Source organism: Phocoena phocoena, chromosome 10, assembly GCF_963924675.1.
Source record: "Phocoena phocoena chromosome 10, mPhoPho1.1, whole genome shotgun sequence".
In the NCBI taxonomy this organism is placed as follows: domain Eukaryota; kingdom Metazoa; phylum Chordata; class Mammalia; order Artiodactyla; family Phocoenidae; genus Phocoena; species Phocoena phocoena.
In genome coordinates, this window is record NC_089228.1 from 83428762 (window position 1) to 83429827 (window position 1066).

At 46.2% G+C, this 1066-nt stretch overlaps 1 protein-coding gene across 1 annotated transcript in view; it reads left to right on the top strand.

The window, feature by feature from the left end:
• Positions 1-785, top strand: part of LOC136129673 (zinc finger and SCAN domain-containing protein 23-like) — a 1249-nt gene extending 464 nt beyond the window's left edge. The window contains 3 exon segments of the mRNA XM_065885990.1: positions 172-569; positions 571-649; positions 652-785. Of these exon segments, the coding sequence (XP_065742062.1) occupies positions 172-569; positions 571-649; positions 652-785 (611 nt within the window).
• The last annotated feature ends 281 nt before the right edge of the window (positions 786-1066 follow it).

A 1066-nucleotide genomic window follows, 5' to 3' on the forward strand; every position in this document is an offset into this window, starting at 1 on the left:
AGCAAGCAGTTATGATACACGGCATCTTCTCCTGAAGTCCCGGTATAATTGTTGGGAGTGGGAAAGTAAACAGAAAATGTGTTGCTTGTCCCTTTCCACCCACTCTCCTGACCAGTTTTTTTCTTTCTTCTTTGGAAACATAACATTCATGCCATCCATTTATTATTTCAGATGATGAGGCTGGGACTTGGAATGTGGAGTTAGCCACAGAGAGGGATCTGTCTAAAGAAACGAAATCTTGTGTGGAAATACCTGAAAAATTGAATGGTGATATTATTCCAGTGCCTGAGTGTGGAGAGACCTGTGACCATGAAGGCAGATGGGAAAGGCAACGGGTAAGCTCTTCAGTGGAGAGACCCTATATCTGTGGTGAATGTGGGAAAAGCTTCACCCAGAATTCCATCCTCATCGAGCACCAGAAAACGCACACGGGCGAGAAGCCCTATGAGTGTGATGATTGTGGGCGGGCCTTCAGCCAGCGGTCAGGCCTTTTCCAGCACCAGAGACTCCACACTGGGGAGAAGCGCTACCAGTGCAGCGTTTGTGGTAAAGGCTTCAGCCAGAACGCTGGGCCTTTTCCATCACCTCAGGATCCACACGGGGGAGAAACCTTACCAGTGCAGTCAGTGCAGTAAGAGCTTTAGTCGACGTCTGTCCTCATTAAGCATCAGAGAATTCACACTGGAGAAAGACCTTATGAATGTGAGGAATGTGGCAAGAACTTCAGTTACCACTGCAACCTTGTCCAGCATCGGAAAGTCCACCCTGTGGCTGAATCCAGCTAGCTCCTTGGAACAGGTAGGGCAAAATTTCATGATGTCAGACCACTAGGCATGGTAGCAAGGGTTCTGGTCCTTACTTTTGTCTCTGAGAGAACAAAAAGAGATTAATCCTCTAGTATAGGAAGCTCCAAGGAAGACCAGTGAAAACGTTCTTATTTTTATGCTGAGAGACGCATAATATCTTAAATATATCTGTCGGAATCTCTTTGGTCAGTGACATCCATACTCTGCAATACTGAATATTGTGTTGACTTCATCAACATAGTCTCACACACATCTGTCCC